This window comes from Desmodus rotundus, chromosome X (assembly GCF_022682495.2).
Source record: "Desmodus rotundus isolate HL8 chromosome X, HLdesRot8A.1, whole genome shotgun sequence".
In the NCBI taxonomy this organism is placed as follows: Eukaryota; Metazoa; Chordata; class Mammalia; order Chiroptera; family Phyllostomidae; genus Desmodus; species Desmodus rotundus.
The window spans coordinates 18,483,258-18,496,989 of record NC_071400.1 but is presented as its reverse complement, the minus strand read 5'-3'; the positions used below and the strand labels follow the sequence as shown (position 1 = coordinate 18,496,989).

Sequence of the window (13,732 nt, the reverse complement as noted above, 5' to 3'; positions counted from 1 at the left end):
TCCGTTTTTTTCCCCAGCATATACTGCCTAATAGGCATGCTGGGACATGTGTTCAGGAAAACCACCAACGAAATGTCCTAGGCTCCCTTCCTGGGTAGAAAATGTCAGAATCTCTTGCCACTAAAGCACAGGTTTTTCTCTTTAGATGTTTTCTAATGTGCAAGACCAGCCAATCAAGAGAAAACTATTGTCATACATGTCATTCACAGCAGTGCCCATTTGGGTTGTGTGTCTAATCTCTGACGCAGGTGATTTTAAGGTGAAATCTTGTCCAGGGCTCTTTAAGAAGCTCCCATTATACTCACTGGATGCCATGTATCCCAAGATGTATTTTCCTCTTCACAAAGCTTCATGAGATCAAGCAGGCATGAATTTTCCCCATGTAAACCATGGTGTTTTTCTCAACAGATTGTTTGCCTGAGTACTCAGCAAGTTGGCCCTTCCCAACAATGCAGCTCCAGGGCACCCCTAGAGCCCTTCCACATAGGGTCAAGAAGCTTTCCTGGAGAGGAAGGAGAGGATCCCTTGATTTACTATCAAGCTCTTCCAGAACTATCAGAGGTGGCATAGGCCCCATGCACAATCATCTGAGCTGTTTTTCCATTGAAGTCCACTGAGGAATGAGCCACTATGTGAGATTAGAAAACCTTTGCATATCTCCAGGTGGTTCTTGACTCCTTCCCCATAATCAGGTAAGCCAAGTCAACTAGTAACAGGACAGCTGACATGTGGCATGCCTGACAAGATCATTCCTAACTAACGATTCAGACCATGTGGAACAAAGGGAAAAAGGCACCTGAAATGATCTCTGGTGGCAGATCAACTTCTGGTCCAAATCTGCTTCTTGCATTTTTTACCCGTCACCCCTTGGAAATTGACCTAACTTTGAGTGTTCTCAGACATATACAAAAATGGAACAATCTCTATGCTGCAGGAGTGCAGGATGATCAACCCAGCCTGGTCTTATTGCCAGGCACACGGGTCTATCTCACCTCACCACTCGGTCAAGAGACAACAGGTGAATAAACAAGTAACTTTTCTTTCACAGTAAATACTGTGTTCAAATAACTGTTCCTCCTGCCAGAGCTTGTTGCAAAGTATTCAGAACTGAAACTGCAAAGCAGTAATTTTTCATTATACTTTAAAACAAAAGTGAGAGGAAAGGTACTCAAGACCCTTAAAGGCAAAAACAGTCAAAGAGGGTTGGGATCGTAATGTGTTCACAAAATCACCGACTGACCATGATTACTTCTTTGTGGCTAACCTGGTGCCAACTGCCCCGAGCGGTGAGTCACTGAGAATACCACATTATCAGTTTCAGCTTATTTATGGAGATGAATAAAAGCAAAATTCCAGCCAGTGGTAAATCTAAGAAATTCTATCTGGAATGCATTTTATATGTGTGTGTGTGTGTATGTTTTCTTGGCAGGAGACTTACCTTCCTAATTATGCCTCCCTTAGGCTATCATTAAAGTTAGTCTGCATTCCCCAAGCACACACCACTGAAGCAGGGGGAAGGTAGCCCATAAGTGACAGGGTAAGGTCTACCCGTCCACCTGGGATTAAGTGTTTGAAACTGCACAAATAAATCTGTGTAGATATGACTGTGTGTACACACACACACACACCTTCCAATCCCGGCATGCAAGAAACATGGTAACAGAATAGCAAGCAAGTTGTTGCAAAACTTCCCCAAAGCCCAGAGAACAAGACCATAAAAACCCTTTAGAGAAGTACCTTGGGTCACCACTCATGTGTTTTATCTTCATTCTTTAAGCACATCATCAACTTTTACCTGGTAGGGTTGATGCATGAAAACCTTCTTCTTTCCAACAACCCTGTGCTCTTTTCAGAATTCCTAACATTTCTTTAAGAAGTGTCAAAAGCAGAGTGAAAAGTGCATTTAATCCTACACATGGACACTCATGCTAAGAAATGGCTTTCTGTAGTGATGTAGCTGAAATAGAAGTCTGTTCAAGCACTGATGACTAAATATGCAAGCTTCCATAAAAACTGAACTTAGACAATTATTTACATATACTAATGACTCCTTTACCAATGGACTGATAATTCATGCAATAACTAAGAAGATCTATTTACAAATTTTCCTAATACTAATTTCATCTTTACCCTGTGTTGGCAGTTGATACTGCTTCAAGGCATTCGGGATTGAGAAAACATTAAAAGTACTTCATTCTAATAAAATGAGTAAATTCCAGGGCCCATTTCCTTTAAACCATCCACAAGTATTAACAGTGGTATTAATATGCTGTTTTAAGAGGATCTTCCCTATGGGTTTGGCCAATGTCTTCTTCACAGGGGAAAATAAGAAAAACTACCAAAAGTTAACCTTAACATGAACAGAGAGCATCCTAACTGTGCACTCTGAAATTATAGAACTGCAAAGCCAAACTGTTCCTCAGTCAAGTCAATGTTTGCTTCCTGAAAAATCACCTAATCTGGGCAAAACGTGGTAAAAAAAAAAAAAACCCAAAGTGTGGTATCCCTGAGAAGCCATGCATTTAAAATAGACATGTGTATCTTAAGAGACCTCTCCTCTAAACATTTTAAGTTAAAATAAAACATTTTAGGGAATAAAATGCTATATTTCATGTTTACAAAAGGTAAAAAAGAAAAATATTCCTGTTTCCTTGTATACGTATAAAGAAACTTTGGAAGATATATATAAATAACTAAGAAGTTTATCAAGGACATGGGGATAACTGGGCAGATGGGCAGAATTGAAAGGGAAGTGTTATCCTATGTCTCTCTCTCTCTCTCTCTCTCTCTCTCTCTCTGAAACCAAAATTAGACAAGTAAATATTATATAGCATTTGCCTTACTGGTGGATTTGAATTCGTATATTACCATATGTAATCTTGGAGATATTTTTCACATATATAAAGGATTTTTAGGAGAAAATATTAGAAATTTCTAAAGTATATCACAGAATGCTGAGTTATGTTTCTTTTTCCATTTAGAGGGAAGAATTTCCTCAGTGCTTTTGTTCTTATTTCAAAAAACATAGAAAGTTGTATTTGGTAATTTGGCATTTGCTGGAGTGATTACACATACACACAGGCCTCCTGTAGTGGATACTATTAACATACAACCCTTTAGCTATGCAAATACATATATTTTGCTAACACAAAAGGCAAAGTAGAATTTTGTGCAGCACCATCTACACCTATTTTTATTTTGATTTTATAATCACAAACGATAAATTTTACTTCATGTATAAACTGTAAGATTTCTAATACTCAATACTCTAATACTAAAAAGATGCAAGTTGATTCTTAGGTGCTAAATACTATTTTTGAAGGAAAATATAAATCTAAGTGTCACAAAATGTGTTATCTTAAGGGAGAGTGTGGGTGAAGTGTTTCAAAGAAAAATAATTTACAAGTCACTTTGTAAAACACAAACCCTTCACATGCTATTAACTGAGGCTTTAGAAAAGTCAGTTCTCCTAACATAGCTTTTATTCTACCTCATATTGTGAACTCTTACGTTTTTAAAATATTCGACTTGCCTTTATTCTTTTTTTGGAGGTGGGGGGGAGCCTGCCAGCTGGTTAGAAGCCAAGAGTTATCCAGTCAGACCTGAATGGAAAAATCTACGTTTTGTTTATTTCGTAGTTCAAGTTCAAAAGCAAGAGACAATTTAAATAATAATAGAGTAACAGAAAAGATGCGAAGAAAGAAAACAAATCAGTATGAGTCCAGAAGAACCTTCAAGAATATTTAATTTGGAAAATGTTATTGGTTTAGAGAACTTGACTGAAAGAAAACAGCTGGGTAGAGTTCAAGGTTTTAAATTAAAAACAATCTAACAAGGTCTATGGGGATAACTCTTTTGAGCCACATTTTGGAGACCAGATTCATTTCTACCAAGTAAAAGTAATAGCAGTCTAAGCTAAAAAGGAAATTCCTCACAACTGAGGTAGTTACTAAGTATCAGCACATTTTCCAAGTTCTCACAAGGCAGCTTAGCTATTTACAATCCATTTTTCCTCATACATAAATGGAGTGCCTTTTTAATTTTATGTCTTCTGTGATTTGTTTTTAAAAAACCACTTATACACACCAGCCAGAATATGCCTATTTTATTAACATCATGCTTTAATAAATAACTGGCTACTTCTAATAAAATTAAGCCTCTGTTTACAACAGTCCCCAATATTCCATTTTGACCATTCTGCAGAATTTGGTGTAAAAAGTTGACTGAAATGTAGACCCTGAGCTATCAAGTAATTATGTTTCAATATAAAAATAGAGAATTACTCTTACAACTGAAGATTGAACAATAACACAAACAACCTCTCTGTGGGTTTTAATTTCTGTAGAAATGATTGGGATCTTAATGGTTGTCTAAAGCAGGAAGAGACTTGCAGAATTTTCTTCTTTCTGAAGACTTTTGGAAACTCCTTTTAAAGTGATTTGTCACATTGTTATAGTTTTATGAGCTGTCATTTGCTAAGGGCACAAGGAAAAATTTCCTAAGGGGACAAGGCAGTTATTAGTCTTTGGCCTGGGACAAAAGATGCGGTCTTTGCCAGTTCACCCATGTGGCTAAGGGTCACCACTAAGATGTTCTCTTCTCAGCTCTACCTACTCCCATTCCCTCCCCCTCCAAAAAAATGAAAAAAATCTGGACACCTAGATCTCCCCCAAGTGGGCTTCTTGGTTGATAGGGTAGCACGCAGCTATGAACCATTGAAAGTATTTTGCCTTTCTGATCAGAGGGGGCTGAGCAAGAAAAAGACTCAAATAAGACACCTTGGAATTTCTTTTAAAAAACTGGGACACCAAAACGAATGCAAATACAAATACACAGACAAAAACTTTGCTCAAGTGTTAAAGCAATTCCCTGAGCTCTGGCTGTACCCACCCCAATTCTAACTAGACTCCAGGCAGCTCCTCTGCATGGCTGGGTTTGAAATCTCAAATGCTGTAACAATGGGGACCAAATGAGATATGGTTGGTCACTTATTTCTGGCACTGGGATATCAATTCAGAGAGGGTCATGCGTGGTGGACATGAAGACCAGCACACATGCATTTCCCAGCACACAGTGACTTGCTATCTCGCCTGTATAAAGACAAAACAAAGAAACAAACAAACCCCACCTGTAAACAAAGTGTGAACATGTGGCAACTGGGATGTCCTGTATGGCCTTAGATCTTTCTAGGGAAAATGTATCAAGAAATCTTCTGAATGGGTTACAGTTTAAGCGGGTTCAAGAAATGAACCTATGTGATCTTAATTTATATAATTCAACTCAACCAAAACAGGTAGTCTGCAGTCTCTTCCAGTCACCAGCTAGCAATGAGAGATAACATCCTCCTCGTGTTGACGCTCGAAGACAACCTGACAAGTGGATTAGAAACCCCCTTGGTGCCTTCACATTCTGTCCTAACTTAATTATAAACAAGAAAATCACCTCCTCTCCAGATAAGGCAACTAAAACAACAGGGATAAATGTAAATTTTACTGGTTGTTGGGCTTTTTCTTTTAATAAGATAACGTGATAAATAAAACCTGCTTCTGTACAGCTATTTAATATTTCAGAAATACGTACATGTTACATGCCAAGAAAGAACCCTGGTTTTCTTGTAAGAAATAAGGTGAGATCATTACTGAAGGAAAAAAACCCCACAAACAAAAACAAACAATAAGGAAAAACAAGAGAGTGATAAAATCACAAATGCACAACTAACTACAGTTCTGTACCTATACCGCTAGCCACGTTTAACAAGATTCTGGGGAAGTAGGAACTTACTTTACGTACAAGTCCCTTCTTCCCACAAAACTGAATGAAAAAACAAAGGCAGAATTTTTTAAACCAGTGGCCACATAGTAAAAACTGTACATTGTTGTCCATTCATTTGAAAAGCAAAGTCACTAGGATGGTATAAAAGTGATAACCGGTGCCTTTTAACTTTCTGATGATGAACACATTTTCTCTAAGATTGAGAATTATCTCCACTCTCTCTGCATAACCAGTAACAAGATGCAGGAGACAGTGAGGAGGTAGGGCTGGGCCCCAGCATGGACACCATCGCGGCTGGCTTTGCCATTGGCATTCTTCCCAGAGTGGTCAGTTGCGTTATACTCAAGCTCCGAAGGGCACTGCTGATACTCACATCCACTTCCACTTCCTTCTCCACTGTTTTCATCAGCTATTTAAAAAACAAAAACAGAATAGAGATTTCATTCCACTTGTTCTCATCACAGGGTGTATGTACAAGAAAAATTGGTACTTTACAACCACAAATGCTTACTGATATCAAAGAAGTCCACATCATTCCCACTGTAAGCATTCTTCATTTTACTTGTCATAACCCGAAGGGCCATGATTTGACGAAGGATCAGTACGTCCTGTTTGCTGGTGTCAACCTCAACCTCCGGATTACTGACCTGGTTGGCTAGTCCATTTCCTGTCACTGCAAACAGGTACCTGAGATGAGAAATGACCCCAGTGAGATTATCAGTAAAACAAAAGTTACAGAAGATCAAAGGTTTCTTCCTAGATTCTAACACGTGCACTGAGTACAATGAACTTTCATTTCTAAATAAAATCGAATTTCTCCTTTTCCTGGGTATACATCTTTCTTCTCCAATTTGACTAGGACCTTTTTGAAAGTTACCCATTTGGCAGAGGTTGGTGGGTCAGAGTAAACTGCTAATAAAGTAGGTACTTATTTCAGTTACAGAGTGTGTAGGGGAGGGACACGGGGCACCATCAAATAAGAGAATGGATCTGGTGCTTTGTAGGATAAGCCATTGGGCAAAGAACCACAGGTGTCAAATGTTTTTTTAAACAGCACTATCGGGACAGCCTGATCCCTGGTTGTAGCCCTAATGCCAGAATATAACTACTATCACAGACTTTTGAGCCAGTACAAGTAGCAGGGTATCTTCTCAATACTTCAACAGTAAAGTCCATTCCTAGAAAGTCTGGAAGCCTTCCATGTTGCTGCTCCCTACTTTGAATCGCTTCTCCAATGACAATGGAGAAAAACACTCTCTGAAGGTTACCCAGGCATTTAGGAAGGGAGAGAGTGCAAATCTATGGACCGAAGGCTAACCTGCTTTTGCCTTTTCCATTCCAGCAATCATCTTCATTGCCATTTCCCGCAGCCATCCTCTCATCATTGCAAACGTTGCTAGGGAGAGAGGACCAGAACTTCTTGGCCTGTTTCAGTTTCTCCTTGACATCAGTAACCTAATTAGGGGAAACAGGAGAGATACCTCTGTAAAACAACACCAAAGTACCTTACAGATGTACCTTTGATCTTTCTAAAGTATCTCCAGAATGACATGCAATTAATCTCCAATTCTAGTCACTAGAGAAAACTAAAGATCAAATTTACACTTAGAACTATAAAATCACTCAAATGAATTAATAGTTGAAACATTCTGAAGGTGTTTCTTGGACCCACTGCCCACTCCACCTCTTCACTGTAACTACCATCTGAGGCTCACCAGATTCCGCACCCTGTGGATACAATAAGACATGGTCTCTCCTCGCAAGCCATTTACACTGTATTTTCAGCTGTATTTGAAGCGTATTGTTGTGTATAAAGCAGTTTGCTTACATTTCCTTTTCCTTCTCCCATCCTATCATTTACTATATGTCACCTTAGTTAGTAAATTGGATTGTCCGCATGTTCCTCTCTGTTGGGGCTTTTTCAGAACAAGGACCTGTCTTGTTCCTCAGAGTGACCCTGTAACTAGCACGGTGATGGGCTCATACCAGATGCTTAGTAAATACGTGGTAAAACAGCAGGCGGGTTTGAGATAAGACTTATTACATCACATTTCCTCAAATATGTATGAACTTTCTGAGCTAGAAAATGAGAGAGGCAGATTTACCAACACTCACATTCAATGTGCTTGAAAAGTTTACCTGAAAGACCCACACTTGTAAACCTTCTAACTGAAACTGCATTTTGAGCAAATGTTTTCTGGTTTTTTGTCATTAAACGCGGCCATTCCTAACAGCGTGCTTACCAGTTGGTCCAAACTAGTGCCAGCTGCTGTGGTCGGGCGTTCCTCGGGGTGATATGGTCTGAAGCGGGCATTGAAGGCAGTTTCAGAGATAGAACGGGAAATTCGTCCAGCTGGGAGGGGCTTAGGGGGTCCACATCCCTGGAAAACCTGCATTAGAACAAGCGTGATCATATTAGGGAAGTCGCACCACAAGCTGGAGGGGGCCTGAGTTTCTCCTTTCCAGTATCCTGACCTCTTTACCTTCTGAGACACTTGCACACTATTGTCCTGCATGTTCATAATAGCATCAGAAATCTTCACATCGATGGGATCCATGACTGATTCAATGTTGAAAGGGCCCTCCAGCCTCTCTGCCACCATCAGCATAGCATCTAACGTGAGGTTTGGGGAATAATAATACAGCATAAAAAGTAAATCATTAGTTCATCCTTAGGTAATCAGGCTGATCGTTTTACTGGTCTTGTTTGTTGTGGAGGTAGAGGGAAGGCATGCATCATAATTAATTCATGTTTTTATATCTATTTCTATTTACACCAAACTGTACTGAGTCATTATGTATCGCCAACTCTCAAAGATGTACAGTGGCCAGATGAATGCTTCATTCTGCAGCAAGGAAACCCAATTAGGAATCTTCTATTATACTGATGAGGCATTCCTTCATGTGTCAGTGGCTGTCACTGTAAGGCTCTGAGCTAGCTCCCAGCAGACAAACCTAAAGCTGGAGGCAGGATAACATGGTAGTTCTCCCAGAGACTTCCTAGGATCTTTTCATTTTAGGTTCCATTTACAAGAGTCAAAAATATACATCAGTTAAAATCCTGGCATACCAACTCTTAATTTTTTTTTCCACGAAACCCTTCCAGATGCCTGAGTGCACAGAAAACACAAATAGAAGCATTCCTATGAATTCTAATGACTTTAAATAATGAAAGTTTTGAAAACTGCAATTTTTGGAATAAGAAAAACTCCCCATTTCACATATAAGGGCCTTGATTTATTTAAAAGCAAAAGATGTTCCTCTCTGAGTGAAAAGACAGCACAAGAGGCAGTCCACACAAACCATGTACCCACAGCGCATTGTCACCGATTACTCTATAGCTCACTTTTACATGCCAGAGGAGTCTGGAATCTTTTAGTTAGTACACATTGATACTCTTAAATGAAATACGCTCTACTTGTTTTCTTCGTCACTCATGTTTGTTGGGATTATGAGATTTAGTATTTTGGCTTCATAGATATTTCGCAAAATTAGAAGAAACTGGAAAAGTAATCTCTCCCCTTTTTTCTTTACTGCTTAAAGCATGGCAGGAAAAGGATAATTAGGCCCACATTATCCACAGCCTTCAGGTAGTCTGAGGACAGCTGCTGGAAAGAAAGGCTAATTTCCAGAAGATTGTATGCGTACTCCAACAACACTGCAGGCCACAGCTGAACTTCTATACCTAAGCTTTCCAGTGAAAAGGAGTTTCAACATCAGCATATCAATGAAACCAAATTTGGTCATCAACCTTTCACCTTCAACCTAGAACAAATGCAGCACAGCATTTTAAAGCACAGGGTCATTTCTCTGAACTACAATTCCGATGTCACAAACCACAAATAGATTTCCGTGAAATGCAATTTTTTTACAAGTAATAACAAATGAAGTTTCAAATTGCATTGTGGTAAGCACCAATAAAGTGACGCTTCCAACCTCTAAGTAAAGGCTGCCAGCATGAATATACCATTGTACTAGAGGAGAGAAAAAATGCTTTTGATGTGCTAGCAAAAGCAGACTTTTGTAAACAAGTGGAGCACAACTTCACTGTGTTCATCATTGTCAAAGCAGCAGGGCTGCCATGTACAGAAAGCACATTCCTTCATAGCTGAGAAGTCAGCCCTTGCTCCAAATAAAAATATTATGAATAAATAGATAATAAACATCCCAAAATGCAGAATTTAAACAACAGAAAACAGCACATTTTCTAACTACTTATTCCCCTAGTGTTGAGGAAAAAGCCAGATCACCAATGTGTTTGTGAAAGACTGAAAGGAAACATAAACCCCAATTCACTGGCTGTTTGGCGTCTTTGTAAACTCTGAGCCAGCCGGCATACACAAGGGCCTGGGAATGGAGAGTGAAGCTGGGCCTTTGTTGCAGCCGGTGCCATGGCGTTGCGCACTGCATGGCTGAAGAATGCGAATGAGGGTGCATTCTGCATGTGGCCTGCAGCCCAGGAGCCAAAGCTACCCCTAACCCCTGGGGAAAAGTCATGATTGGCTATCAACTGGGCTCTTCCTTATAGCAGCCAGCCCTGATCAGAAACGCCAAGCAAAGTCCAAAGGCAGTTGTTTGGAGTTTTAGTTTTATTCTGCTCGACCTAGGCCACAGGTCTCACTTGACTGTCTGCCTCCTGCCAGGAAATGGCTGGTGTCTCCACCAGCAATCCCAATACCCTAACACTAAATTCATGCTGGCAGCAACATGTGACATTAATAAGGTTGGCTACCAGTCCAACAATGTTAGCACTACTACAGTATCTGATGGAGAACAAGTGGCACCTAAGCGTAGCTTATGACTCTCCAGAAATTGTTTTTTTGGTTGGGGGTGGGGTGGGGTGGGGTGGGCAGGGAGTATATTCAAACTAAAGGTTTCATAGAACAGACTACAAAACCAAGCCCAAGGTGTTTCAGATATTTGGATCCACCCTGATAAAGGCTGACAATATTTGAATAGATGCACTTAAAGAAAGGAAAGGGAGGGCATGGCAACCAGAAGGCAGATTTGAAAAACTCATCCTTAAGTCTCTGAAAGCATGTAGTTCAACTGCAGGATTTCAGGGCTCAGGATCTCAGCAATGCTCCCCCCACAACCCCCAGCAGCAAGGCCATCCCTTCTCACTAGGGAAAGTGATTCCTTTTGCACTGTGCTACCAATAATCAGAAAGCCACATCTCAGCTTCACGACAGGACTGGAAGAACGAAAGGCAGTTTCCTGACTTAACCCCAAGATCTGATTTAAAGAAGTGGGGGGAAACCTTTGACCATTCATTAACTGCAATCACTCAAAGAGGAAAGAAAAATTCTTTGCAAAAAAACAAAAAACATATAGCACATGTAGGAGAGCTATGTAAATTGGGACTGATTTCTACAATCATAGAGCAAATTAATTAGAGCGTTGTGAAAATTCATGAAAAGCACTGGAGAGTAACAATGTCTATTATTCCTGGCCTTTTATATCAGCTTTTTAAAAATAAAGAGTAAAATACTCATTAAACACCAAGTTTAGATAAAATTATACACCTCAACCCTCCAAAAAGTATCATTTAAAATAACCGAGGAAAATTGATTCAGAAATGCTATCAATTTTCACTTGGGTTTAATTTTATTTCTTGAAAAATGACAAATGTAATTTTTAAAACACACAAGAACAACAGCAGCAATTTAAGTCCTCTTTGTTTTAGGGTATGTTGTTGAAAACGTTTATTAAGCAAGCTGAGTATGGTTTTGGTTTGATGGGGGTGGACCTGCATAATCTTGGGGAAAATATGTAGAACTTTTATTTTAATACAAGGATAAGAGTTACAGTTTTGGCCAGAATATTAGAATACCAGAATAACACAAGGGACATGCCACTCTGCACCTTATTCCTGATGTGTCTGTAGAAAAGTTAGCAACATTAGATCACTATCTCCATACATTTTTTTGGTACCATGTGGTAAATTCTACTCCTTTGCCCACAGATCTAGTGTACTAGAAGTTATAGGGTGAAATGAAAAGGCTACACAATTTAAAAAATTAATTTAGCAAAAATAAATGGCAAACTAACATTTGGGTATGGGGTGAGAATGGGATTAAAAAAAGAGAAAGAAAAAAAATCAACTTTAGATCTGCAAATGCCATGGGCTTTTATTTCCATGGGAAATATTTTAAAGCGACACTCTCTCCCCCATGGCTTCATTCTGGGCATGATGTGCCATTTATGCGTGTGTGTCTTTGCTGGTCTTACGCCTTCCCTTTCATGGGATTCTGCTTTTCTGTGTGTAAAAGATTTTTTTCAGGTCTTCTAGCTTTGAGCTATTTAGGCTACAATTGTGCTGAAGTGCTTAATATTCACATCTTTTTTTTTTTTCTTGTGTCAGTGTTCTCAAGAATCTGTTGGAGCCAATTTATTGATGCACTTTCAAACAGAGTTAATATGGTAATTAGCTCTCAAGCAGACTAAAAAGGCATCCCCCACTGCCAATTCTCCCCCAAAAAAGCTAGCAAATTGCATACGTGTTCCCATGATGTGGACAAATAAGTGAAAAATAGGTGCTTATAAAGACACTCAAATTCTGCAATTACACAAATGTGACTGAGGGATGGGGGAAAATCTACGTGGTTTGTGTGAGTTGTTAGTTTGTGTGTGTGGCTTCAGTTAGACCCTCGGCATGAGGAGCTTCAGTACTGATAGTTCAGGACTAACATACATATTAGGTAGGCATCAAGGGATTTGATGACTGGACATTAAATCATCCTTAATTTGTCCTTCCCCACAAATCATAATTAACCCTCTCTGAAACTAGCACCTTGACTTACATTGTTGTCTGGGTTCCAGTGATGGTTTTGTAGATTTTAAGTATATGCAAAAATATTTACCTCTAAAATGATCACAGGGCAAAAAGTTTTTCCATTCCCACCAGAGCACTTCGTTATTGTTAAATCCTCTACAGAAAGAGAACCCCTGAATGTTTACAGTCAGATTTCACCTGATGCAAATATACAATGGGCATCTGGCCAGTTTGCAGAACATCTGGGTACAGTGTAAACGGATATAACAGTTTAAAAGCCACTTCTGGTGCACAGTAATGATTGTACGCCAGCAATTACCGTACATAGATGCAAGCCTATGATGCATAACTACAACTGCTCTTTAGAGGGGACATGTGAAAAAGTCACTTTTTCATTATTAAAAGTCACTGTGTCTTATGTCTTGATAAATGCCACCATTAGTTCAAGAGAATGTTTACTTGTGGAATTGTATGAACTTTGAGTACAGTTAGAACACTGGGAAACATTAAATACCAAACAAAAATTTCATATCTGACAATTATAATATTCCTTATGGCAGGAAACTGAGCTATTTTCAGTGATACAAATACATTAACTGCTTGCTCACCTATGAAATTGTTCCACTCAACATCAAGATCTCCTTGGTTGGCCAAACAGCCTCTCATGATGTTCGAGCAGTAGTTGTAACATGGCTTCACAGTCACTAGACCCTGGCAGTGGGAGCAGTAAATCATCTTCAACAAGGCGTGGGTACACTGGGCTGTGGGATTTACCTAATTTGGGACAAGAAAGAGACAGTATTGGGGATAAAGACAGACACAGAAATTGCAAGTCTATATCAATTGGACCTTGAAGGCTTGGCCATGAATTTCAGTTAAGAATGCACTGTGATAGATCATTTAGCAGGCCTGGCCTGTTTCCTGAAGACATGAAACAGAGCAAGATTAGATTAAAAAAAAAAAAAAAAGGTGTGTGGTGGGCAGGGGGTGGGGTAAGGATGAACACTGTATTACCTTCAATAACCAACCAAGCTCCATGTATCTCCCACCCTGTAAACTCTCATTCCTCTTCCCTGTCTTTCAATCTCTGTCTCTCTCTCACATACACAATCACTCTTACATTAAATGACTCAATTATTTCAAAGCCCTACAAATAATCCTCCAGGATCATCCATGACACACAGT

General features: G+C 39.4%; 1 protein-coding gene across 1 annotated transcript in view; it reads right to left on the bottom strand.

Moving 5' to 3' along the window:
* Positions 1-3,727: 3,727 nt before the first annotated feature.
* GPC4 (glypican 4) overlaps positions 3,728-13,732 on the bottom strand; it is a 108,877-nt gene continuing 98,872 nt past the window's right edge. Inside the window, exons 4-9 of the mRNA XM_024566953.4 lie at positions 13,156-13,321; positions 8,256-8,386; positions 8,016-8,162; positions 7,091-7,227; positions 6,284-6,459; positions 3,728-6,181 (exon numbers count right to left, since the gene is read on the bottom strand). Coding sequence (XP_024422721.2) covers positions 5,979-6,181; positions 6,284-6,459; positions 7,091-7,227; positions 8,016-8,162; positions 8,256-8,386; positions 13,156-13,321 — 960 coding nt within the window. The 3' untranslated portion in view covers positions 3,728-5,978. The remainder of the gene's footprint in view (positions 6,182-6,283; positions 6,460-7,090; positions 7,228-8,015; positions 8,163-8,255; positions 8,387-13,155; positions 13,322-13,732) is intronic.